Raw genomic sequence first — 24,873 nt, forward strand, 5'->3', positions numbered from 1 at the left:
TGGTTTCCAGCTTCATCCATGTCCCTACAAAAGACATGAACTCATCCTTTTTTATGGCTGCATAGTATTCTGTGGTGTATATGTGCCACATTTTCTTAATCCAGTCTATCATTGATGGACATTTGGGTTGGTTCCAAGTCTTTGCTGTTGTGAATAGTGCTGCAATAAACATAGGTGTGCATGTGTCTTTATAGTAGCATGATTTATAATCCTTTGGATATATACCAAGTAATGGGTTCGCTGGGTCTAATTTATACAAACAGAAATCTGGAGAACAGGCATGGGAATGGATATTAAGGGTGTGGGATAATGGTGGAAGGAACATAGAGTTGGGTCAGGCTGAATTATTGATTTGGGCCCACTAAGAGGGAAGGGTGCAGGACTGAGAAGGAATTTCAGAGGTGATAGAATGTTCTTTCATTACCCAGGTACTAAGCCTAGTACCTAATAGTTATTTTTTCTACTCATTTCCCTCCTCCCACCCTCACCCTCAGTGGGCCCCAGTGTCTGTTGTTCTCCTCTTTGTGTCCATGTGTTCTCATCATTTAGTTCCCACTTATAAGTGAGAACATGTAGTGTTTGTTTTTTTGTTTCTGCATTAGTTTGCTAAGAATAATGGCCTCCAGCTCCATCCATGTTCCTGCAAAGGACAGGATCTCATTCTTTTTTATGGCTGTGTAGTAGTCCATGGTGTGTATATACCCCATTTTCTTTATCCAGTCTACCATTGGTGGGCATTTGGGTTGATTCCCTGTCTTTGCTGTTGTGAATAGTGCTTCTGTGAACATATGCCTGCATGTGTCTTTATGGTAGAATGATTTATATTCCTTTGGGTATATATTCAGCAATGGATTACTGGGTGAAATGGTAGTTCTGTTTTCTGAAGACTTGATAGGGGCTGTATAATTACAAAAACGTTATTATAATTACTTGATAATATGTAACAACAGATTTACTCATGTGTCTGTTTTATCTTAGACAAAATGGAAAAAGCCAGTTTTCTGGGATTATTTGCCATTCAAGTTTCTGCTTGTTCTTAAGCAAATCATTATCTACATCTCTTCAGTGGGAATGTCATGAACTTCAAACAAACTGTGTGCCTCCAGAAGAGCTGGAGTGGGAACGTGGCATAGACTTTCTAGTTGGAAGAGTCAGAGTACATGTAGGTAATAGGAATCCTGTAGATAGGTTTCTTTCATGCAGCACCTCTAGTAGCCTATGCCACACAGACACTCTTCATCTCTGGAGCAAGATGTGGCTTGCAGCATTTCCCAGGTATATTTTCCCATGGAACCCAACTTTCCACACCCCAACACTTTTTTTTCAGTACTTATTTCATGAGTTGAAATAACAGATAAAGCATGGGCTTTGAGGTCAAACAGATCCAGATTTGAATTTCAACTTTATTACTCTCCACTTTTTCATCTCAAGCCAGGAACTTTGCCTTTCTGACTCTCAGTTTTTTCAGAGGTAAAATACCTGTTGTAAAGATCAAGTGCAATTAGGTAAGAAAAGAAATACTTAAAAGAATGCCTGGCACACAAAAAACACTAAGTGGCTGCTGTTGCAGCTACTACAGCAAAATAATTAATACCAGAGCTGTATCTCCCTCTCACATATTTTCTCTTTCACACGAGTTTTTAGCTACCTGTTTTCTGTTCACATTTGTGTTCCACAGAGACCTCAAATTCAGTATGTACACCCAAAATTTATATAATCTTCCTTTATATCTTCTCTGGTTGATACAACCACATCCAGTCAACTGCTAAATCTGGTCAGCTGTGTCTCCTAAATATATCTCACATCCATTCACTTCTCCTCAGTTTCAAGACTGCATCATAGCTTGCCTGGGCTACTCCTGTTGTCTCTCTGGAGTACTTTCTATGTTACTAACCTGGTTTCTGCATTGCAGCCCAAATGCTCAGTCTAAACACTTATGGGATCATGCTGCTTCTCAAGTTTGAACTTTCAGAGCCTCTCTAAGGCCCACAATAGGGTTTTTCAAACTCGTTAACCCTAACACCAGTTGAAGTCCTTAAAATTATAGATTCCTGGACTGTCTCTGGGAATCCTTTCCTCTAGAGATTCTGATCCAGATGATCTTGGATTTGGCCCAGGATATTTGCATTTTAAGTAAGCTGCCAGGTACTACAAATGGTAGCCAAATTTGGAAAATCCTCACACGTAAATAATCCACACTGTGTTTGGCACCTCTGACTAGCTATCCAGTACTCTCTTTTTAATTTTATTTTATTTTTATTTTTAGTTTTAGTTTTAGTTTTAGTTTTTTGGAGACAGGGTCTTGCTCTGTTGCCCAGGCTGGGAGTGCAAGGCTGCATGCAGCCTTGACGTCAGCAGGCTCAAAGCAATCATCCCACTTCAGCCTCCTGAGTCGCTGGGGCTATGAATGTATACCATCATGCCCAGGTAATATTTAATTTTTTGTAGAGACAGGATCTCACCGTATTTCCAAAGCTATTCTTGAACTCCTGGGCTCAAGTAATCCTCCTGCCTCGGCCTCCCAAAGTGCTAGGATTACAGGTGCGAGCCATTGCATGCAGCCTCCAGTACCCTCTTAACTCATGCTCTGAGCTTCCCCATACAATAAGCTACATCATCCTTTAGAAAGTCTGCACTGCTCACTCTCTCCTCCTAGAATACCTTTTTCTTCATCTCTAATTACCCCTTACCAAAAGTCTTTCAAGAACCTGTTCCAGTACCTCCTTCAGGCAGCCTATCCTCATTCCAGTAGTTTGTCGGCCCCCCCCTTTTTTTTTTTTTTTTTTTTTTTTGAGACATAGTCTTGCTCTGTCACCCAGGCTGGAGGGGGCAGTGGTGCGATCTTGGCTCACTGCAAGCTCTGCCTCCCGGGTTCACGCCATTCTCCCGCCTCAGCCTCCCCGGTAGCTGGGACTACAGGTGCCCGCCACCACGCCTGACTGATTTTTTTTTTTTTTTTTTTTTTTTTTTTTTTTTGTATTTTTAGTAGAGACAGGGTTTCACCATTTTAGCTAGGATGGTCTTGCTCTCCTGACCTTGTGATCCGCCCACCTCGGCCTCCCAAAGTGCTGGGATTACAGGCATAAGCCACCGTGCCCGGCCTTGTCAGCCCCTTTCTATGTAATTATAGCATTTTCACATTGTGGAGCAATTTTTTGTTTATGTGTGTCTCTGTTCCACTAGACTTGAGGACAGGGATTACTTCATTTCTATAGCCTCAGCATTTAGCTCAGTTTCTGCAAAATGATAGTAGTTAGTGAATGTTTGTCAAAAGAATTAAAGGGAAATAGGAAGGCCAGAAAGAATGCTTGCATTATACCAGTAGTCACAAAAATGTTACTTGGAGTCCTGAAGTATCTCAAGGAGAACCGGTGGTCAGAGTAGAGGCCTAACTATGGAGGATTCCTGCATTATCCCCCTTTCCTGAAACCCTCACCTCTGATTCAACCCAAGAAAATCTGCTTCTTAAGTTTTTGTATGTTGGTGAACAGGGTAAGGTTTTGTTGAAAAGAAGAGAAAAGCTGACACTAAAAGTAAATTTGGAAACCATAGCCCTGGACCATCATTTGCCTTTATAAAACCCCTTTTTTTTGTGGATTTCTGCTTTCTGTGCTTTAAAATGAAGTGGGAAAACTTAAAGAATTTGAGAAATAAAGCCAAGTGATCTAAATTGGAAAATGAATCTATGAGGGGATATTAGATATTTCCTACTCTGTTGGGTCATACAGTGTAGTATAACCTTGGAGCTACTTGCTTATTTTCAAGCACCTGGCAGGTTATCATGGGAGAGATGCTAAGCAGTTGGCATCCATATTCATGGAGGACTGAACAGGGAACATAAAGATTAAATTGAAAAAGTTGGGAGAATTCCTCTAAATTTATTTGAGAAAACTGCTTCTGTTTCCAAAACAGTGTCTTTAGGATGTACCCTCTTTGAGGATAAGAAACTCATCTCTGCCTTAGTGCCTGGCATGGGCTGGTACCTCATTGGCAGTCACCAAACATTTGTTGAAGGGATGCATGAATTGCCATCAATGAAGGCATATACAAAATGCGGTGCCATCCAAGAATTATCAATCTCAAAAACGGAAGTTATCTTAAAATTAAGACACCATTAGACTTGTCACAGATTGAAATTATGGGATTCATTTGTAAGAACTTGATCAATAATATGAAATTAATGTAACTTCATATGCTGTATGTCCGTAGTTCATCATCATAAAAACAACTAAAGGTAGAGTAGTTCCCTTGTAATATTGCTTACTGAAGAGTAAGAATTAACCATCTCTTTTTCTCTTGAAAGAGATCAAATAGTAACTTAGATGGTTTCTCATTCATATAAAGAGAAAGAATTATTCATATAGAGGTGTGAATATTTATGAAATCTCATGGGTAAATTTGACTCTCTTGGCCACAGTTTCTATTACACCTTTGAAGAATACAAGTACTTGCTGTTGCTCTAGTTGCCAAGTAGATTCAGTCAGCATTTATCTACTATGTTTCTACAGACTCCATTGCCTTACACAAAAGTGGGTTGTGGGGTAAAATGTAACCTGTCCCCTTAGTTCTTAAAACATATACTACCATTTTAAGCCTCTGAAAAGTCCTAGAGGGTAGAAACCTGTCTGTTTCAATACAGTATTTCCCAACAATATTTTGCCACTTTTTTTGTAAAACATCTATTGACAAATCATGGGAACATTGGATAGATTATTTGTCTTCAAATAGTTTGAAGCATTTATTTATCATACCCATTGGGGAAGCTAGCAAAATATATAAATAAACGGGTATATAAACAGGTGTGATAAATAAATGAAATAATTATATGTATGCCATAAGCCCTCTGAAGTGAAAAAAACAGTTATTTTGAGTATTAAAAATCATCAAAAAGGCCAGGTGAAACTAGAGTATGAAAATCTTGAGGAGATATAAAGCTCAGGTTGGCAATGTGAGAACTAATGAAAGGAAAGGGCTTCCTTTCATTATTGAGGAGAAAAAGAGAAGTTCCTATGTTCTGTTAGAGCCAGCAGCCCTATTTACCTAGTTACTTCATCTACTATTTTATCTTTGAACAAGACCTTGTGTAAGTCCCTCCAAATAGTACCCCTCTATGGGCAGCTCCAAAAAGCAGCCTGTTGGGGAGGTGTCTGCTCTTGAGAGATTCACAGAGTGTATAGTGTGAGGATGAGAGCAATTGTATGTTTTCCTTCTGAAGAATAGTACAGAAGTTATAATAGATTCTCTTGAAAATCTCCTTGAAAGACATAAACTTCCCAAAACCTACTTTTATACTCATGTATTTGCAAAGATATATTATCACATTATCAGATAATTGGGGATTGTTACATGCATGGTATACATATTAGAATAGATCAACTTCTGTAACAAATAAAAAATATATTATGGTTCAAACACAATAAAAGTATATTTTCTTGCTTTTATAACAGCCCTGGGTGGGTGTTTTAAGTTAGTAAGACAGTCTTCATCCACACAATCATTTAGGGACCAAGACTAATGGATAATCTGCCATCATCAATACATAGCACCAAGGTTGTACTGGGGGTCATCTCCACTCCAGCTTTCTAGAAGGGAGAAAGCATGAAGGCACATATATAAGAAATTTTTAGGACTAAGCCTAGAAATTGCACACATCACATTCACGCTTTAGTGTCCACAATTCAGTCACATGGCTCCACTCAACTGCAATGGGGAGGCTAAGATGTATACTCTAGCTCTGTACCCAAGAAGAAACAGAAAACATGGATTTAGTGAGCATCTGGGGGACTGTGTCTGTCACAACATAGTTGTTGCATCTTGGTCCTTGGTCACCAAATTAGAAGGTTGATTTGTGCTATCTCATTTGCTCCCTTCTGGCTCATAGATGTTTCTGCATAGTGTGATGGTGATGTACCCATCCATTTTATTGCGACCCTCATTAGCAAACTTCCACATACCACACAGCAATTCTCAGGACATTTCCACCTTTTTCCATTCAACATTTATTGTAGGGTCAGGCTCTTAGAAGTACTAGAGGTACCGAAGGGAACAATGTCCTTATCCTTGGGAGTTTATTCTCTTGTGTAAGAGAAAGACAATAAAGAAAGAAAATAATTAGTTTGTGCCACATGCTGTAAAAAAGAGACTAAGTAATGGGAAAGGGTAAAGCAGTACTGCTCTTGCCAACATATCAAAGTTGGCTTCTCTAGGAAACTGGAGGCTAAGATCTGAAGGATGGTAGTGAGCCAGCCACTTGGGCTGAAAGAACAGCATTCCAGAGAAAACAACATGCACAAAGGTCCTAAGGCAAGAATGAGCTTGGCAAGTTCAAGAAACTTGTATCTAGGACACCAGTGTGTGTGTGGCGAGTAAGCAAGAAAGGCTCATGTGAGATGAGATAGGGCTGTAAGATAGGCTGAGTCAAGTGTTTCGCACAAGGCCATACAGATCTTGGAGAGTTTACATGTTATCTGAGAGTGAGAGTAAACCACGAAAAAGTTTGTTGTTGTTTGTTCTCTGTAACAGCTTTATGTTAATATAATTCACATACTATAGAGTTTACCCATTCAAAGGGTACAGTTCAATGGCTTTTATTAGAGTTATGCAACCATTACCACAGTCCATCTTAGAATAGTTTCATCAACTCAAAAAGAAATCCCATACCATTTAATAGTCACTCAGTTTCCTCCAAACCCCCAGCCCTAGGCAACTACTAATCTATTTTCAGTCTCTGTAGGTTTGCCTATTGTAGACATTTCATAAAAATGGAATTAGACAGTGTGTGGTCTTATGTGATTAGCTTCCGTTACTTAGCATATTGTTTTCAAGGTTCATCAACATTTTAGTGTGTGTCAGTACTTCGTTACTTTTATGGCTGAATAATATTTTGTTATTTGGCTATATCTACCACATTTTATTTATCCATTTGTCGGTGGATATTTTGGTTGTTTTCACCTTCTGGCTACTATTAATAATGCTATGAACATTCATGTACAAATTTTTGTGTGACCATATGTTTTTATTTCTCTTGGATATATACCCAGGAGTAGAATTTCTGAGTCATATGGTAACTATGCTAACCTCTTGAGGAACTTCCAGACTGTTTTTCCAAAGTGGCAATACCATTTTGCATTCCCATCAGCTGTGTATGATAGTTCCAATTTCTCCATTTCTTTGTCAGCACTTACGATTATCTATCATTTTGAATAAAGCCATTCTAGAGGTTTGAAGTGATACCCTCATTGTGCTTTTGATTTGCAATTACCTGATGACTAATGATGTTGAACATCTTTTCATGTGTTTATTTGCCATTTGTGTATTTTCTTTGGAGAAATACCAATTCAAGTTACTTACCCACTTTTGAATTGTCTTTTTATTATTGAATTTTAAGAGAGCTTTATATATTCTAGGTACAAGTCCCTTATCTGTATATGATTTGTAAATATTTTTGCCCATTCCGTGGCTTGTCACTTTCTTGATGGTGTCTTTTGATGCACAATAATTTTTTGCTTTAACGAAGTCCCTTTTTTTGTTGTTGTTGCTTGTGCTGTTGGTGTCCTTCCTACCTAAGAAACCATTACTTAATTCAAGGTCATGAAAATTTATACCTACATTTTCTTCTAAGGATTTTGTGGCTTTAGCTCTTACATGTAGGTCTGTGGTTCGTTTTTACTTAATTTTTATATATGGTGTGAAATAAAGATCCAGCTTCATTTTTTGCATGTGAATATCTAGTTGTCCCAACACTGTTTGTTGAAATACTATTCTTTTCTCCACTGAGCTGTCTTAACACCCTTGTAAAAAATCAGTTGACCTCATAAAAAGGTTTTAAGCTGGGAAAAGATACGATCTGATTGATACTTTAAAAGGATCAGTCTCTCCAAGGATGGCTTTTAGAGAGGCAAAAGGGAAGTAGAGCTGGGAAGCTGTTATAATAATCCAGGTTAGTCAAGTAATGGCCAAGACTAGTGACAGCAAAGAAGATGGCAAGCTTTATAAAGATTGAAGATAGTTTGGAGAGAGGATTGCCTTGACTCTATGTTTTTGCCACTTTTTCACTTGTCTGTGTCACAGCTGTCTTTTCTACTTTTCCCCATTATATTTTCTCTTAAATGGTCTTGAGAATTTTTTCTGTTATTTTTGGAAGTCTTTTTTTTTTTTTTTTTTTACTTTACTGTTTTTTATTTCCTGTCTGTGATAAAACTCACAACTTATTTGTATCTACACTATTACTAAAACCACAGCTTATTTGTATCTACACCTATTGTTTCCTTCTTCACTCTTTCCTGGATTCTATCCCTCTTCACCTACTCAGTGATTTTCCTTTACCAGTTATATCCTGTGTCTTCAGTAGTTCTCCTTCTATAAGCCTTGTCCCATTAGATACACATTTTCTTAGGTGTATTCCATCTTTTTTTGAGTCTGGTTTTTAAAATGTAATTTATACATAGTAAAATTCACCCTTTTTAATGCACAGTTCAGTGAGTCCTAACAAATGTATATAGTTGTGAAACCATCACCACAGTCAAAAATAGAACATTTCATCACTCTCAAAAAGTTCCCTCATGTACCTTTGCAGTCAGTCCCTACCCTTCTTCCCCAGCCCTAGCAACTGATTTGATTTCTGTTCTATAGTTTTGCCTTTTCCAGAATGCAATATAAATGGAGACATAGAGCCTATGGCCTTTTTTCATTGGGTTTTTTCATTTAGTATAATGCTTTTGAGATTCATCCATATTATTATACATCCCAGTAGTTTGTTTTTTAAAATTGTGAAATGATATTCTATTATGTAGATTATTCATTTATCCCCCTGATGGATAGTTGGGTTCTTACATGTTTTGGCCATTGTGGATGATGCTGCTATAAATATTTATATATAGATCTTTGTGGATTTTTTTCATTTCTCCTGAGTAAACACATAGGAGGAGAATTACTGGGTCATTTAGTATGTGTATGTTTATAAGAAACTATCAAGCTGTTTTCCAAAGTGGATATACCATTTTGCATTCTTACCAACAGTTTATAAGAGGTTTAGTTCTAGTTGCTCGACATTCTTACCAACCTTTGGTATATTGATTCCTTTTTTTTTTTTTTTTTTGAGACAGAGTTTCTCTCTTGTTGCCCGTGCTAGAGTGCAATGGCATAATCTCGGCTCATTACAACCTCTGCCTCCCGGGTTTAAGTGATTCTCCTGCCTCAGCCTCCAGAGCAGAGCAGCTGGGATTACAGGCACATGCCACCATGCCCGGCTAATTTTTATGTTTTTAGTAGAGACGAGGTTTCGTCATGTTAGCCAGGCTGGGCTCGAACTCCTGACCTCAAGTGATCTGCCTGCCTCGGCCTCTCAAAGTGCTGGGATTACAGGCGTGAACCACTGCGCCTGGCCAGTATATTCTTTCTTTAATTATAGCTATTCTAGTAGGTGTGTAATGGTATCTGTTTTTTTTGTTTTTTTTGTAATGGAGTTTTGCTGTTTTGCCCAGGCTGGAGTGCAGTGGCGCGATCTAGGCCCACTGCAACCTCTGCCCCCTGGGTTCAAGCGATTCTTCTGCCTCAGCCTCCTGAGTAGCTGGGATTACAGGCGCTCACCACCATGACTGGCTAATTTTTGTATTTTTAGTAGAGATGCGATTTCACCATGTTGGCCAGACTGGTCTCGATCTCCTGACCTCAGGAGATCTACCCACCTCACCCTCCTAAAGTGCTGGGATTACAAGTGTGAGCCACTGCACCCAGCCATCACTGTGTTTTTAATTTGCATTTCTCTAATGATTAATGATACTTTATTGTGCTTATTTGCCATCTCTGCACATCCTTTGGTGAAGGGTTTATTCAGATCTTGTGTCCATTTTTTATTTGAATGTTTATTCTTTTTGGGCATTTTATATGTTCTCAATACAATTTTTTCTTAGGTGAATGTTTTGTGATTATTTTCTCTCAGTCTGTAGCTTGTCCTTTCCTTTTCTCACTAGTGTCTTTTAAAAAGAAAACTTTTAATTTCTGTCTAAATTAAGTCTAATTTATCATTTTGTTGTGATTTGTGATTTTTGCTTAATAATCTCGGGCCACAGAAAGTTTTCTACTATGTGCTAAATGTGGAAATAAATGTGAAAAAGATATACAAGATACTTGTCTTCGTTTTTCACTGAGTTTTCTTCTTTTATAGTTTTAGCTCTTGTATTCGAGCCTGTGATACATTCAAGTTTATTTTTAAAAGCAAGGGTCAAGGCTTAGTTTTTTCATATGGATTGTTCAGCACCATTTGCTGAACGTGGTGTACACCCCCCTTGATACCTTTATTTGAAATCAATTGACTTTGTATATATGGGTTATCCCATATTTTAACAAAGACCTCCCTCAACCCCACATGCCCATTTAACTAAAAATGCATCACTTCCACCTCTTCACAATCATTCTTTAAAGTGTGGTCTAGACTGTGCTTCATCATTTCTTTCTTACTCCTTACACTGGCATCTTTCTCTACCATTTCATTAAAACAGTTCTTGCCAGAATCACCAGTGATCTGTGTTCAAGAGTTTTGTCCTTGTTACATGTGACTCTCAACGGTCCTGGACCTTGCTGACCCCTCCCTCCTCTTTCAAACACTCTCTTCACTTGACCAGTGCAACATCTTACCATCCTTCATATTTTTCTTCTGTTTTTCCATTTGCCCCATGTGTCTACTTTGATAGTTTTTCTTTACCCATTTCTTAAATGTCATTGTCCCTCAGCATTCTGACCAAAGCCCCTTTTCCTCTTTGTTCTTTGCATGTTCCCTGCTTATTCCCGTTTGTTCCCCTGACTGAAGAATCTCAAATTTATGTCTGACCCAAATCTTTGTGAGATTTATTTCTGCATGTCTAACTGCCTACCAGGACCACAGCTGTATGAGGAAAAAGTACCTTGTATATGTCTTGTTCACATTTATATTCACATGCCAAGTACACAGGACTTAATAACAATTTGTAGACTGATCAAATGAATACATGAGCAAACTAAACTGATACCACATATATTCCATGAATATATGACTGGAGGCACAAAATAAGTAAGTTACTTTTGGAATCACATACTTTGTCTTCACCATGGCACAGTTTTCCTTTACAGCTGGTAGTGAATCTTTGGATAAAGAGATGGGAATGAGATTCTGCACAGGGGCAGGAAGGAGATGCGAGAGTAAAGAGACATTTCTCCAAACATTGCAAACACTGTTTCTAAAGTTTTCTAGTCTAGTAATTGTAATTTTCTTTTGAAATTATGTATATTATTTGGAGAATAAAATAGTTAGTGGCTCTATTAAATTCTGATTGTAGCTTTAGCTATAACACATCATTTCTTTTTGAATTTCCACCAAAGTTTTTATATGTTGCTGTAACATTTTTTAAGACCTAAAGCAAGCTTGTCCAACCTGCAGTCTACAGGCTACATGCAGCCCACAATGGCTTTGAATGCAGCCCAACACAAATTCATAAACTTTCTTAAAATATCGTGAGACTTTTTAAATTTTGAGTTTTATTTTTTAGCTCATCAGCTACCATTAGTGTTAGTGTATTTTATGCGTGGCCCAAGACAATGCTTCTACCAATGCAACCCAGGGAAGCCAAAAGATTGGATGCCGCTGCCCTAAAGTGATTCTCAAGAGTTATATAAAACAGCATTCTCCATTGTTTTTGGCACCAGTGACCAATTTCATGGAAGCTAGTTTTTCCATGGACTGATGGGTGGAGGCAGTGGTGTGGGATGGTTTTGGAATGAAACTGTTCCATGAAACTGTTCTACCTTAGCTCTACCTTAGATCATCAGGCACTAGTTAGAGCATACAACCTGTATCCCTCCACGTGAAGTTCACAATAGGGTTTGTGCTCCTATGAAAATCTAATGCCATTGCTGATCTGACAGGAGGCAGAGCTCAGGTGGTAATACTTGCCCACCTGCCACTCACCTGCTGTGTGGCCCAGTTCCTCACAGGCCACGGGCCCATACCAGTCTGCAGCCTGGGGATTGGGGACTTCTGATATAGAAGATGTAAATTTGGTAATGTAGATTCTTTCGGATCTAATATGATGAATGGTTTTATGATCTGAGTGCTCACATCTAAGAATGTATATGCTTGTTATGGATTTTGCATCATGCCAGTGCTTTGGGAATATCTGGGAGATATTACTGCCCTCCTTACTGCCCTCAGGGAGCACACACCTTAAACAGATAAAACACACAGCTACAATCAGCAAATAAACAGAAGCACCTATCAGGTAGTTTGTAGTATCCTTTGTATGTTACTTATCAGGAAAAAAGAGGGTATCCTGCCACTAGACATGTGTTTTTGGCCTTGCTTGTCACTGCAAGCTGTTATGTAAATATGTTTAGTGTTTTTCCTTATCTGCCCTTTTCCTCTGTTCTGGAGTGTGTTACTCACATTTCTCTGTATCTTTCTTTCCTACATTTCAGTGAGCGGTTTCTGGTAAGACTGAACAAGAATGGTGGGCCAAGGAACCCAGAGAAGATCGAACGAATGTGTGCCCTTTTTACAGTATGTACAAATTCTCTTTTCCTTCTTTGCTGTTGACTCTAACCAGTGGCCTGCTATGTGGATATTGTCACCCTGAAAACAAGCATTTATTCTTATTTCCACACACATGGGAGAGAATAGGACTTGATTTATGTTTCTGTTAGGTTTTAATGAAATATTTATAGAAAACTGAAATTATATACAGTTTTAAACTTAATTTTTATTAATGAAGTACAATCAAGTACCTTTCACTGATATAGATTGTATAAGCTATTTCATACAATAGATACTTAAAATCTGACAGAACCAGCCTGGACAACATGCCAAACCCCATCTCTACAAAAAATACAAAAATTAGCCAGGCATGGCATGTGTCTGTAGTCACAGCTACTTGGGGGTCTGAGGCGGGAGGATCGCCTTAGCCCAGGAGGTTGAGGCTGCAGTGAGCCAAGGTCACACCACTGCATTCCAGCCTGGGTGAAAAAGTGAGACCAGATCCTGTCTCAAAAAACAAACAAACAAACCAAAATCTGACATAGGTCTTTCTTACTATTCTTATCCAAGGCCACTGGGAATTTCTCTGAGGTGTATAATTTCTAATGCATAATTTATTTTAAAGGTATCCAACAAGTTTACAGCTTTGTAGTTTGTTAGTGAGTTCATATACAGCAAGACAAACTATATAATAGTCCTCTTCCAAATACCAAATGGGGGATATTTTCCTACTGTCATCTGTACTTTTTTTATATATATATACTTTAAGTTCTAGGGTACATGTGCACAACATGCAAGTTTGTTATATAGATATACATGTGCCATATTGGTTTGCTGTACCCATTAACTCATCATTTGCATTAGGTATTTCTCCTAATGCTATCCCTCCCCCTAACCCCATCCCACAACAGGCCCCAGTGTGTGATGTTCCCCACCCTGTGTCCAAGTGTTCTCATTGTACAATTCTCACCTGAGTGAGAATATGTGCTATTTGGTTTTCTGTCCTTGCGATAGTTTGCTCAGAATGATGGTTTCCTGCTTCATCCTGCAAAGGACATTAACTCATCATTTTTATGGCTGCATAGTATATACCATGTGTATATGTGCCACATTTTCTTTATCCAGTCTATAATTGATGGGAATTTCTGTTGATTCTAAGTCTTTGCTATTGTGAATAGTGCCTCAATAAACATACGTGTGCGTGTGTCTTTATAGCAGCATGATTTATAATCCTTTGGGTATATACCCAGTAATGGGATGGCTGGGTCAAATGGTATTTCTAGTTCTAGATCCTTGAGGAATCGCCACACTGTCTTCCACAATGGTTGAACTAGCTTACACTCAACAGTGTAAAACTGAACCAACAGTGTAAAAGTGTTCTTATTTCTCCACATCCTCTCCAGTATCTGTTGTTTCCTGACTTTTTAATGATCGCCATTCTAACTGGTGTAAGATGGTATCTCATTGTGGTTTTGATTTGCATTTCTCTGATGATCAGTGATGATGAGCATTTTTTCATGTGTCTGTTGGCTGCATAAATGTCTTCTTTTGAGAAATGTCTATTCATATCCTTTGCCCACTTTTTGATGGGGTTCTTTGTTTTTTCTCGTGTTACTTTGTTTAATTTCTTTGTAGATTCTGGATATTAGCCCTTTGTCAGATGGGTAGATTGCAAAGGCCACTGGGAATTTCTCTGAGGTGTATAATTTCTAATGCATAATTTATTTCTACATATGGCTAGCCAGATTGCAAAAATTTTCTCCCATTCTGTAGGTTGCCTGTTCACTCTGATGGTAGTTTCTTTTGCTGTGCAGAAGCTCTTTAGTTGAATTAGATCCCATTTGTCAATTTTGGCTTTTGTTGCCATTGTTTTTGGTGTTTTAGTCACGGAGTCCTTACCCATGCCTATGTCCTGAATGGTACTGCCTAGGTTTTCTTCTAGGGTTTTTATGGTTTTAGGTCTAACATTTAAGTCTTTAATCCATCTTGAATTAATTTTTCTGTAAGGTGTAAGGAAGGGATCCAGTTTCAGCTTTCTACATATGGCTAGCCAGTTTTCCCAGCACCATTTATTAAATAGGGAATCCTTTCCCCATTGCTTGTTTTTGTCAGGTTTGTCAAAGATCAGATGGCTGTAGATGTGTGGTGTTATTTCTGAGGCCTCTGTTCTGTTCCATTGGTCTATATCTCTGTTTTGGTACCAGTACCATGCTGTTTTGGTTACCATAGTCTTGTGGTGTAGTTTGAAGTCAGATAGCATAATGCCTCCAGCTGTGTTCTTTTTGCTTAGGATTTTCATGGCAACATGGGCTCTTTTTTGGTTCCATATGAACTTTAAAGTAGTTTTTTCCAATCTGTGAAGAAAGTAATTGGTAGCTTGATGGGGATGGCATTGAATCTATAAATTACCTTGGGCAGTACGGCCATTTTCATGATATGGATTCTTCCTATCCATGAGCATGGAATATTCTTCCATTTGTTTGTGTCCTCTTTTATTTCATTGAGCAGTGGTTTGTAGTTCTCCTTGAAGAAGTCCTTCACATCCCTTGTAAGTTGGATTTCTAGGGAGTATTTTATTCTGTTTGTAGCAATTGTAAATGGGAGTTCACTCATGATTTGGCTCTCTGTTATTGGTGTATAGGAATGCTTGTGATTTTTGCACATTGATTTTGTATCCTGAGACTGCTGAAGTTGCTTGTCAGCTTAAGGAGATTTTGGGCTGAGATGATGGGGTTTTCTAAATATACAATCATGTCATCTGCAAACAGACTATTTGACTTCCTCTTTTCCTAATTGAATACACTTTATTTCTTTCTCTTGCCTGATTGCCCTGGCCAGAACTTCCAACACTATGTTGAATAGGAGTGATGAGAGAGGGCATCCCTGTCTTGTGCCAGTTTTCAAAGGGAATGCTTCCAGTTTTTGCCCATTCAGTATGATATTGGCTGTGGGTTTGTCATAAATAGCTCTTATTATTTTGAGATACATTTCATCAATACCTAGTTTATTGAGAATTTTTAGCATGAAGAGCTGTTGAATTTTGTCAAAGGCCTTTTCTGCATCTGTTGAGATAATCATGTGGTTTTTGTTGTTGCTTCTGTTTATGTGATGGATTACCTTTATTGATTTGCATATACTGAATGAGCCTTGCATCCCAGGGATGAAGCCAACTTGATCGTGGTGGATAAGCTTTTTGATATGCTGCTGGGTTCGGTTTGCTAGTATTTTATTGAGGATTTTTGCATCAACATTTATTGGGGTATTGGTCTAAAAATCTGTTTTTTTGTTGTTGTGTCTCTGCCAGGCTTTGATATCAGGATGATACTGGCCTCATAAAATGAGTTAGGGAGGATTCCCTCTTTTTCTATAGATTGGAATAGTTTCAGAAGGAATGGTACCAGCTCCTCCTTGTACCTCTGGTAGAATTCAGCTGTGAACCCATCTGGTCCTAGACTTTTTTTGGTTGGTAGGCTCTTAATTATTGCCTCAATTTCAGAGCCTGTTATTGGTCTATTCAGAGATTCAACTTCTTCCTGGTTTAGTCTTGGGAGGGTGCATGTGTCCAGGAATTAATCCATTTCTTCTAGATTTTCTCGTTTATTTGCGTAGAGGTGTTTATAGTATTCTCTGATGGTAGTTTGTATTTCTGTGCGATCGCTGATGGTACCCCCTTTATCATTTTTTATTGCATCTATTTGTTTCTTCTCTCTTCTTTATTTGTCTTGCTAGTGATTTATCAATTTTGTTGATTTAAAAAAAAAAAAAACAGCTCCTGGATTCATTGGTTTTTTGAAGGGTTTTTTTTTTTGTGTGTCTCTGTCTCCAGTTCTGCTCTCATCTCAGTTATTTCTTGCCTTCTGCTAGCTTTTGAATGTGTTTGCTCTTGCTTCTCTAGTTCTTTTAATTGTGATAGGGTGTCAATTTTAGATCTTTCCTAGTTTCTCTTTTGGGCATTTAGTGCTATAAATTTCCCTCTACACACTGCTTTAAATGTGTCCCAGAGGTTCTGGTACATTGGTCTTTGTTCTCATTGGTTTCAAAGAATGTCTTTATTTCTGCCTTCATTTAGTTATTAACCCAGTAGTCATTCAGGAGCAGATTGTTCAGTTTCCATATAGTTGTCTGGTTTTGAGTGAATTTCTTAATCTTGAGTTCTAATTTGACTGCACTGTGGTCTGACAGACAGTTTGTTGTGATTTCTGTTATTTTACATTTGCTGAGGAGTGCTTTACTTCCATCTATGTGGTCAATTTTGGAATAAGAGTGATGTGGAGCTGAGAAGAATGTATATTCTGTTGATTTGGGGTGGAGAGTTCTGTAGATGTCTATTAGGTCCGCTTGGTGCAGAGCTGAGTTTAAGTCCTGGATATCCTTGTTAACTTTCTGTCTTGTTGATCTAATGTTGACAGTGGAGTGTTAAAGTCTCCCATTATTATTCTGTGGGAATCTCAGTCTCTTTGTAGGTCTCTAAGGACTTGCTTTATGAATCTGGGTACTCCTGTGTTGGTCGCATATATATTTAGGATAGTTAGCTCTTCTTGTTGAGTTGATCCCTTTACCATTATGTAATGGCCTTCTTTGTCTCTTTTGATCTTTGATGGTTTAAAGTCTGTTTCATCAGAGACTAGGATTGCAGCCCCTGGTTGGTTTGTTTATTTGTTTGTTTTTTCTATTTGCTTGGTAGATCTTCCTCCATCCCTTTATTTTGAGCCTATGTGTGTCTCTGCACATGAGATGGGTCTCCTGAATACAGCCCAACGATGGGTCTTGACTCTTTATGCAATTTGCCAGTCTGTGTCTTTTAATTGGGGCATTTAGCCCATTTACATTTAAGGTTAATATTGTTATATGTGACCTGAGAGACCTGGCTGTTAGGAGGAAAACTAACAAACAGAAAAGAATAGCATCAACATCAACAAAAAGGATATCCACCCCAAAACCCCATCTGCAGGTCACCAGCATCAAAGACCAAAAGTAGATAAAAACACCCCACTGTCAATATTAGACAGATCAACGAGACAGAAGGTTATAAGTAGATGTTTGATCCTGTCATTTTGATGTTAGCTGGTTATTTTGCTCGTTAGTTGATGCAGTTTCTTCCTGGCATCGATCGTCTTTACAATTTGGCATGTTTTTGCAGTGGCTGGTACCAGTTGTTCCTTTCCATGTTTAGTGCTTCCTTCCGGAGCTCTTGTAAGGCAGGCCTGGTGGTGACAAAATCTCTCAGCATTTGCTTGTCATTTTATTTCTCTTTCACCTATGAAGGTTAGTTTGGCTGAATAGGAAATTCTGGGTTGAAAATTCTTTTCTTTAAGAATGTTCGATATTGGCCCCCACTCTCTTCTGCTTGTAGAGTTTCTGCTGATAGATCCACTGTTAGTCTGATGGGCTTCCCTTTGTGGGTAACCCAGTCTTTCTCTTTGGCTACACTTTACGTTTTTTCCTTCATTTCAACCTTGGTGAATCTGACAATTATGTGTCTTGGGGTTGCTCTTCTCAAGGAATATCTTTGTTGTATTCTCTGTATTTCCTGAATTTGAATGTTGGCCTGCCTCACTAGTTTGGCGAAGTTCTCCTGGATGATATCCTGAAGAGTGTTTTCCAATTTGGTTCCATTCTCCCTGTCACTTTCAGGTACACCAGTCAAACGTAGATTTGATCTTTTCGCATAGTCTAGTGTTTCTTGGAGGCTTTGTTTCTTTTTACTCTTTTTTTCTCTTAACTTCCCTTCTCACTTTATTTCATTAATTTGATCTTCAGTCCCTGATACTCTTTTCTTCCACTTGATCAAATCGGCTATTGAAGCTTGTGGATGTGTCATGTAGTTCTTGTGCCTGGTTTTCAGTTCTGTCAGGTCATTTAAGGTCTTCTCTACGCTGTGTATTCTAGTTAGCCATTCGTCAAAACTTTTTTCAAAGTTTTTAGCTTCTTTGCAATGGGTTCGAAGATCCTCCTTTAGCTCGGAGAAGTTTGTTATTATTACCTTCTGAAGTCTACTTCTGTCAACTTGTCAGAGTCATTCTCCGTCCAGCTTTGTTCCGTTGCTGGCAAGGAGCTGCAGTCATTTGGAGGAGAAGAGGTACTCTGGTTTTCAGAATTTTCAGCTTTTCTGCTCTGGTTTCTCCCCATCTTTGTGGTTTTATCTACCTTTGGTCTTTGATGCTGGTGACCTACAGATGGGGTTTTGGTGTGGATGTCCTTTTTGTTGATGTTGATGCTATTCCTTTCTGTTTGTTAGTTTTCCTTCTAACAGTCAGCTCCCTCAGCTGCAGGTCTGTTGGACTTTGCTGGAGGTCCACTCCAGACCCTGTTTGCCTGAATATCACCAGCAGAGGCCGCAGAACAGCAAATATTGCTGCCTGAACCTTCCTCTGGAGGCTTCGTCCCAGAGGGGCACCCACCTGTATGAGGTATCCGTCCGCGCCTACTGGGAAGTATCTCCAGTTAGGCTACACGGGTGTTAGGGACCCACCTGAGGAGGCAGTCTGTCCATTCTCAGAGCTCAAATGCCATGCTGGGAGAACCACTCTTCTCTTCAGAGCTGTTAGATAGGGATGTTTACGTCTGCAGAAGTTTCTGCCACCTTTTGTTCAGCTATGCCCTGCCCCTATAGGTGGGGTCTACAGAGGCAGCAGGCCTTGCAGAGCTGTGGTGGTCTCTGCCCTGTTGGAGCTTCCCCAGCCACTTTGTTTACCTACTCAAGCCTCAGCAATGGCGGATGCCCCTCCCCCTGCCAGGCTGCCGCCTGGCAGGTTAATCTTAGACTGCTGCGCTAGCAGTGAGCAAGGCTTGTGAGCATGGAACCCACCGAGCCAGGTGCAGGAGATAATCTCCTGGTGTGCCATTTGCTAAGACCATTGGAAAAGTGCAGTATTTGAGCGTGAGTGTCCTGATTTTCCAGGTACAGTCTGTCACAGCTTCCCTTGGCTAGGAAAGGGAAATCCCCCAACCCATTGCACTTCCCAGGTTAGGCGATGTTCCACCCTGCTTCGGCTTGCCCTCCTTGGGCTGCACCCGCTGTCCATCCAGTCCCAATGAGATGAACCAGGCACCTCAGTTGGAAATGCAGAAATCACCGTCTTCTGTGTCAGTCACGCTGGGAGCTGCAGACCTGAGCTGTTCCTATTTGCCTGTCTTAGAACGGAATCCCCTTGTTTCTGTACTTTAGTTTTTTCTGAAAAGCCATACTGTTGTTCATGGTCTCTACAACCATGGACCAATCAAGTTAGAAAAGTTTTGGAAACCTGCTGATTAGAAAATACCAAACCTCACAATCCCGTCTTGCCTTGTGTGTTCTTCAAGTTTATTCTGATTTACTAATTTGTTTTTACCTTGTTAAAAAAACTATCCAGCAGTATTTATTTGAGTTAATTTATTTACTATAGAAGAAAACAAGACTGTGTCACAATTTTAAACCAGTTTTGATTATTGTGAATTCTTTGATCTGTTTCAGTGATCCTGAGATACATCAAAACCTATTGTGTTGGTTTCACAGTTTCACTGACCTTGCTTATGGTGTGTGATTGACAGGTGACAGATATCGTAACGCTTACATTGGGCCTCTTAAATGCAAATAGGATTTATCTGGAGATCTGATATGTGACTTTCTGTAAAAGATACAGTTATATTTGTTCACCTCACTTTTTAGTTCATTTACTGCAACTTTATCTTTCAAAACATCAAATGATATTATGCAGAATCAGATATCACTTTCACAGAGATAGCTTTTATTGATAATATTCCAGATGTGTGGAAAGATTTATAAATCTAGCTAAGGTAAAATAATATTTCATCCATCTTTGAGCTTAGCAGTAAAGGCTTAGAAGATAATACAAGGAGAAAGAACAGGAAAAGCAGACCCATGATGGTGGGTAAGGGAGTTGAGATGTCTTAGTCTGGGAAGATCAGCACTGTGTCTTCAATTGGAAAAGAATGAAAGAAAGAATCTAAATTGTAGTAAATGGGATTTAAGTTAGTCTGTTGAGTGAGAGCTTCCGAAGTGAGAGTGCCTGAACACTGAGGTGGTTTTGTGGGACCTCCTTTCTGAAACAGAATTAGTAAGAGACACTCATCTTCTAGAATGTCTCAGTAACCTTAGGAACTTTTTCTAAATTCTGATTCTCTGATATTACCTGGTAAAGCATCAAGAGAAATTGTTGATTCCTTGTTTCTTGGATTTGTGGGAACAGAGCTGCATGCATGTACTGTCCTTGAATTCTTGAATATGATGAGTACAGTCCTTGTCTTTTGAAAAATGAACTTAATTAGGGTGGTATTTAAATGTAATTATAATAAATCAAAATTTTCATTTAGCATTTTAATTATCCATATGAGCCCAGAGGCCAAAGCTATAGCTCCAACTTTATTGCACATAACACGCATGATGTGCTCTTGTTCTGCCACAATGGGAAGGTACAGGGTGCTAAATATACTATTAATACTTCCATAATTCTATATACAGTGCAGCCCTGGATTTTTTTTTTTTCTTTGCAGTAAGGGTCTCACTCTGTGGCCCAGGTTTCAATGCAGTGGCGTGATCATAGCTCATGTAGAAACCTTGAACCTTTGGGCTCTAAGCGATCCTCCTGCCTCAGTCTTCTGAGTAGCGGGGCTATAGGTGCACACCAAGCTTGGCTAATTTTTTTTTTTTTTTTTAAGAGATGGCATCTTGCTATTTTGTCCAGGCTGATCGTGAACTCCTGGCCTCAAACAACCCTTCCATCTTGGCCTCCCAAAGTGCTGGTATTACAGGTGTGACTCACCGTACCCAGCCCAGCCCTAGATTTTTAAAAAATGTCCCAAACATGATTTGAGGAATTTTTACAAAGCACACAAGATTTCTGAACAAGATTATCTTAGCCAGGATTTCTATGTTTTAGTTTAAGCTATATGAGATTATATTGGTGAGACCTGTTTTCTCATTATCTGAGACTTGAGTTCCTCCTATGAACTAAAGGAGTTTCCTAGATTGACGTATGTGCTGCAAAGTCTCAGAATAAATGCAAGAATATGTAGCCACAACTATGGTTGATGCTGACCTGTTAGCTTACCTTAGAATGGGGAAAAGGGAATCATACAAACTGAGCAGATTACAAGGTTACTCAGCACACTTCAGAGCCACATTAAAGTCACATTATTTGGCACAGCCTTATTCTCTTTGAGGCCTTAGTTTTTCTGACTTGGTTAGATTTTAGGGTTTCCTACCAAGGAAGAATTTTATCCAAGGGGAATGTGTTTTATACTTACGTGGATGGCCAATATAATGAGGATTTTGCTGACTTTCATGCTAAACAATGGCTCTATATACAAATGCGTGAAAGTTTATCTATCTGTTTTTACTCATTCTTAGATATTCATGACTTCATACACACTGCCTGAAAGGTGTCAGTAATTGTTACATAAACAAATGAATATATGTTTATTTGTTGTCATATTCAAGTGACAAACTCAGAGAATGAATTTGTACAGTTATCCATGCATTAGTTGGCATTTTATTTTATATATTTATTTATACTCTTCTACATTCCAAGATAGAATTTTAAGTAATGATCTTTTTAGTTCAGAATTGAACTTGATTATTACTATAATAACATTATGTATTAAAATACCTTATTTTCTGCAACTTACATGTGAATAAGCTGGTTTTATTTTGTATTCATGAATCTCATTATCTCTATAGAAAAAGAGTATCCCCAGCACAGGTAAGTTAATTAACTTTTTAATGTTTCAAATGAGTAAGTCTAAGATGCTGGACCCTAAGTCACTGTCCTCAGTTGTTTCTTCTACACATTGTTTAGTTGGGACCAGCTTCCTAGGTAAGTAGGATTAGAGAGTTGGGTCCAGTGAACAAATCTAATTCCTGCCATGTAATCAGGATTGAAATCCTGCTCACCAGATGAATGATAGATACATCACTCTTCTCATCTTGCTTTTACAGGTCATGTGAGTAATTTAACATAGATAACCACCCTTGGTGCTTAGTCTTGAAGAATATGTGTTTAACAAACCCTGTGGTAACTGTGTTTAGCCATGCACTTACATTTAATAAGATAGCTTTTATATTGAAATTCTGTGGAACTCACAAATAATTATTTTGCTTAAAATATTTTCTTGCATTAATTATTGTCCTATTTCTATTGATGTCAAATAAATACCACTGAAAGTTCTGGATGCTGTGTACATGATAGTCAGAAAGAGCCCCTACTCAGCCACTTGGAAAATACCATAAATTATACTTAAGTCTTCTTTTATTCACTCAGCAGAGCCAAGGGAAACATTTAGTATTTTTGTGTACAATCCATCAGATTAGTTTCCCTTATTTGGACATCTTTGGAAACTGGCTTGAATTCCATAGGTACATTGGAGTCAGTGATTATACAAGTCATTTGATAGTTTGGATGTACATAATCCAGGCTGTGGAACCATTTCACTTTGAAATGTGTCGAACATTTCTATATCCTTTAGTAATCAACATCTTTCCATCCAAAAAGTATATAAAAATGGTAACCTGGTTTTCAATTTTCACTTGTTTAGTACCACCTTAATAAGTGTTAAAATATAGCATTGTTTTAATAGTATTATTTTAAATTCCATTTTTAATTAAAAGAATTAGTGTAATGGGTCCTGAAACGTCCTTTTTCAATATCAAACACAACTTTCATGTAAAAACATATCTTTATGATTCCAGGTATCAATTTATGTTTAATTACTTTGTAACCTGTTTATTGTAAACATACTTTATTATTTTAAGAACTTGGCAAAATATTATAACCATCTAAAAGCTTCAATTTCACCACTATGTATTACTTTTTTTTTTTTTTGAGATGGAGTCTCTCTGTTGCTAGAGTACAGTGGTACGATCTCAGCTCACTGCAGCCTCCACCTCCCAGGTTCAAGCCATTCTCCTGCTTCAACCTCCCGAGTAGCTGGGATTACAAGTGCATGCCACCACACCCAGCTAATTTTTGTATTTTTAGTAGAGGTGGGGTTTCACCGTGTTGGCCAGGCTGTCTCGAACTCCTGACCTCAAGTGATCCTCCCACCTTGACTTCCCAAAGTGCTGGGATTACAGACATAAGCCGCCACGCCTGGCCCACATATTACTTCTTAATGTCTCCTTTTCTTTCATATGTTCAGGACCATTTAATAGGGCAAGGCTGGGACTAGGCTAAAGCAAACAAAGCACAGCATCTTGAGAGTGAGTACCTTCTTAAATTTTGCACCTTAGGTGCCTTGCTTGCCTCACCCTAGTGCTAATCCTGCAACAGGATTTACAAATTAAGAAGCATGGAGACTCTGACTCTCTTAAGCTCCTTCCAAATCATGACTGCCATTTGATTGTACCTTTTTTTTTTTTTTTTTTTAATTGAAGAGAGACAGGCATCGGGGTCAATCAAAAGATGAAAAAGGAAAAGGAAGCGAAACTAAGGGAGCCTTTCCTAGAAGCAAAAGGGAGATCACAGAAACCAGTCACATTAAGGGCAAAGGTTATTCCATCAAGTACCATTAACTTGCAATAATGACTGAGAGAGCAGCAAGTTGACGGCCTGGTGAAAAATCTGAAACAGAATATATATTAAATGAATTTTTGTTATTTCAAGGATAATACATTTAAAAAGCATAATGCATACTTATCAACAAACATTTCAACATATGTTCTAAACACAAATAGAATGATTATCAGACTGGGCATGGTAACTTAACACCTGTAATCTCAACACTTTGGGAGGCTGAGGCAGGAAGATTGCTTGAGCCCAGAAGTTTGAGACCAGTTCTGACAACATAGCAAGACCCCATCTCTACAAATAATTTTAAAAATACCTGGGCATGATGGTGCACACCTGTAGTACCACTTACTTGGGAGGCTGAGGTGGGAGAATCACTTGACCCAGAGGACAAGGCTGCAGTGAGCCGTGATCACACCACTGTATTCCATCCTGGTGACAGAGCAAGACCTTATTTATTTTTTTGTTTTCTTTTAAAACTTTTATTCTTTTTTTTTTAGAATTATTATACTTTAAGTTCTAGGGTACATGTGCACAATGTGCAGGTTTGTTACATATGTATACGTGTGTCATGTTGGTGTGCTGCACCCATTAACTCGTCATTTACATTAGTTGTATGTCCTAATGCTATCCCTCCCCCTTTCCCCACCCCACAACAGGCCCCAGTGTGTGATGTTCCCCACCCTGTGTCCAAGTGTTCTCATTGTTCAATTCCCACCTATGAGTGAGAACATGCGGTGTTCGTTTTTTTGTCCTTGTGATAGTTTGCTCAGAATAATGGTTTCCAGCTTCATCCATGTCCCTACAAACGACATGAACTCATCCTTTTTTATGGCTGCATAGTATTCCATGGTGTATATGTGCCAC

General features: G+C 38.6%; 1 protein-coding gene across 6 annotated transcripts in view; it reads left to right on the forward strand.

Annotated features, from left to right (window-relative positions):
- Window positions 1–24,873, forward strand: part of DOCK3 (dedicator of cytokinesis 3) — a 688,972-nt gene that overhangs the window by 433,374 nt on the left and 230,725 nt on the right. For all 6 annotated transcript variants that reach the window (XM_050780657.1, XM_050780653.1, XM_050780654.1 and 3 more), the window contains one exon: window positions 12,448–12,529. In XM_050780657.1, the coding sequence (XP_050636614.1) occupies window positions 12,448–12,529 (82 nt within the window). The remainder of the gene's footprint in view (window positions 1–12,447; window positions 12,530–24,873) is intronic.

Source organism: Macaca thibetana, chromosome 2 (genome assembly GCF_024542745.1).
Source record: "Macaca thibetana thibetana isolate TM-01 chromosome 2, ASM2454274v1, whole genome shotgun sequence".
NCBI classification, from domain to species: domain Eukaryota; kingdom Metazoa; phylum Chordata; class Mammalia; order Primates; family Cercopithecidae; genus Macaca; species Macaca thibetana.